At 40.2% G+C, this 1009-nt stretch overlaps 1 protein-coding gene across 1 annotated transcript; it reads left to right on the plus strand.

Moving 5' to 3' along the window:
• Nucleotides 1-155: 155 nt before the first annotated feature.
• Nucleotides 156-438, plus strand: SARC_17164 (hypothetical protein; the record flags this gene model as incomplete). The annotated part of the gene is made up of 1 exon (XM_014288738.1): nucleotides 156-438. A coding segment is annotated over one exon (283 nt), but the record flags the coding sequence as incomplete, so codon positions are not given.
• Between the last annotated feature and the right edge of the window lie 571 nt (nucleotides 439-1009).

Below are 1009 nucleotides of genomic sequence, written 5' to 3' on the forward strand. Positions count from 1 at the left end.
GTGTGTAGTGTGTGTGTGTGTGTGTGTGTGTGTATTTATGTATGTATATATATATATATGCGAAGCGAACCACTTGATAATTGCAATAGCACATGGACATATATAGTTTTAGGGTTCCTAAAACCCTAAAACAAACCTAAATATATACCCAAATCATGTCCACTAAATCACAGATCACAACCCGTAAAAAGACACCCGCGAACATTCCATCAATGATATATCTCCTCCGCCGACCTTACACCCGTACTATTAAAACAAACGCTATCTCGCTTGCATACCGCGAATGCTTCATGGCCAGGATGGCAGCAATAAAAAATGTTTTGTCGCCCAATTCCGATACGATGATGACCGATATCGACGCAATGAACGCGTGGAAGAAGTCGTCTGAGACCTGCCCCTCGGCACTCCCCTTAGCTGTCGCCTGCATGAATCACAAGGGTGCATAAATGCTTAGACATGGATATATAATACATCTATTGAAGACCCTTTAGCTGTCACCTGCACGAGTCATAAGGGTGCATACATGCTTAGACATGGATATATAACACATCTATTGAAGACCCTTTAGCTGTCACCTGCATGAGTCATAAGGGAGCATACATGCTTAGACATGCATATATAACACATCTATTTAAGACCCTTTAGTTGTCACCTGCATGAGTCAAAAGGGATATATACATGCTTAGACATAGATATATAATACATCTATTTAAGACCCTTGAGCTGTCACCTGCATGAGTCATAAGGGTGCATACATGTAGATATGGATATATAACACATCTATTTAAGACCCTTAAGCAGTCACCTGCAAGAGTCACAAGGGTGCATACATGCGTAGCCATGCATATATAGACATACTTTTAAGACCCTTTAGCTGTCACCTGCATGAGTCAGAATATGGCATACATGGAAATGGATATATAACACATACACTGGTGTGTGTATTTGCACAATATATACACTGGTGTGTGTATTCGCATAATATATACACTGGTATGTGTATTCGCAT

Source organism: Sphaeroforma arctica (genome assembly GCF_001186125.1).
Source record: "Sphaeroforma arctica JP610 unplaced genomic scaffold supercont1.9924, whole genome shotgun sequence".
In the NCBI taxonomy this organism is placed as follows: domain Eukaryota; class Ichthyosporea; order Ichthyophonida; genus Sphaeroforma; species Sphaeroforma arctica.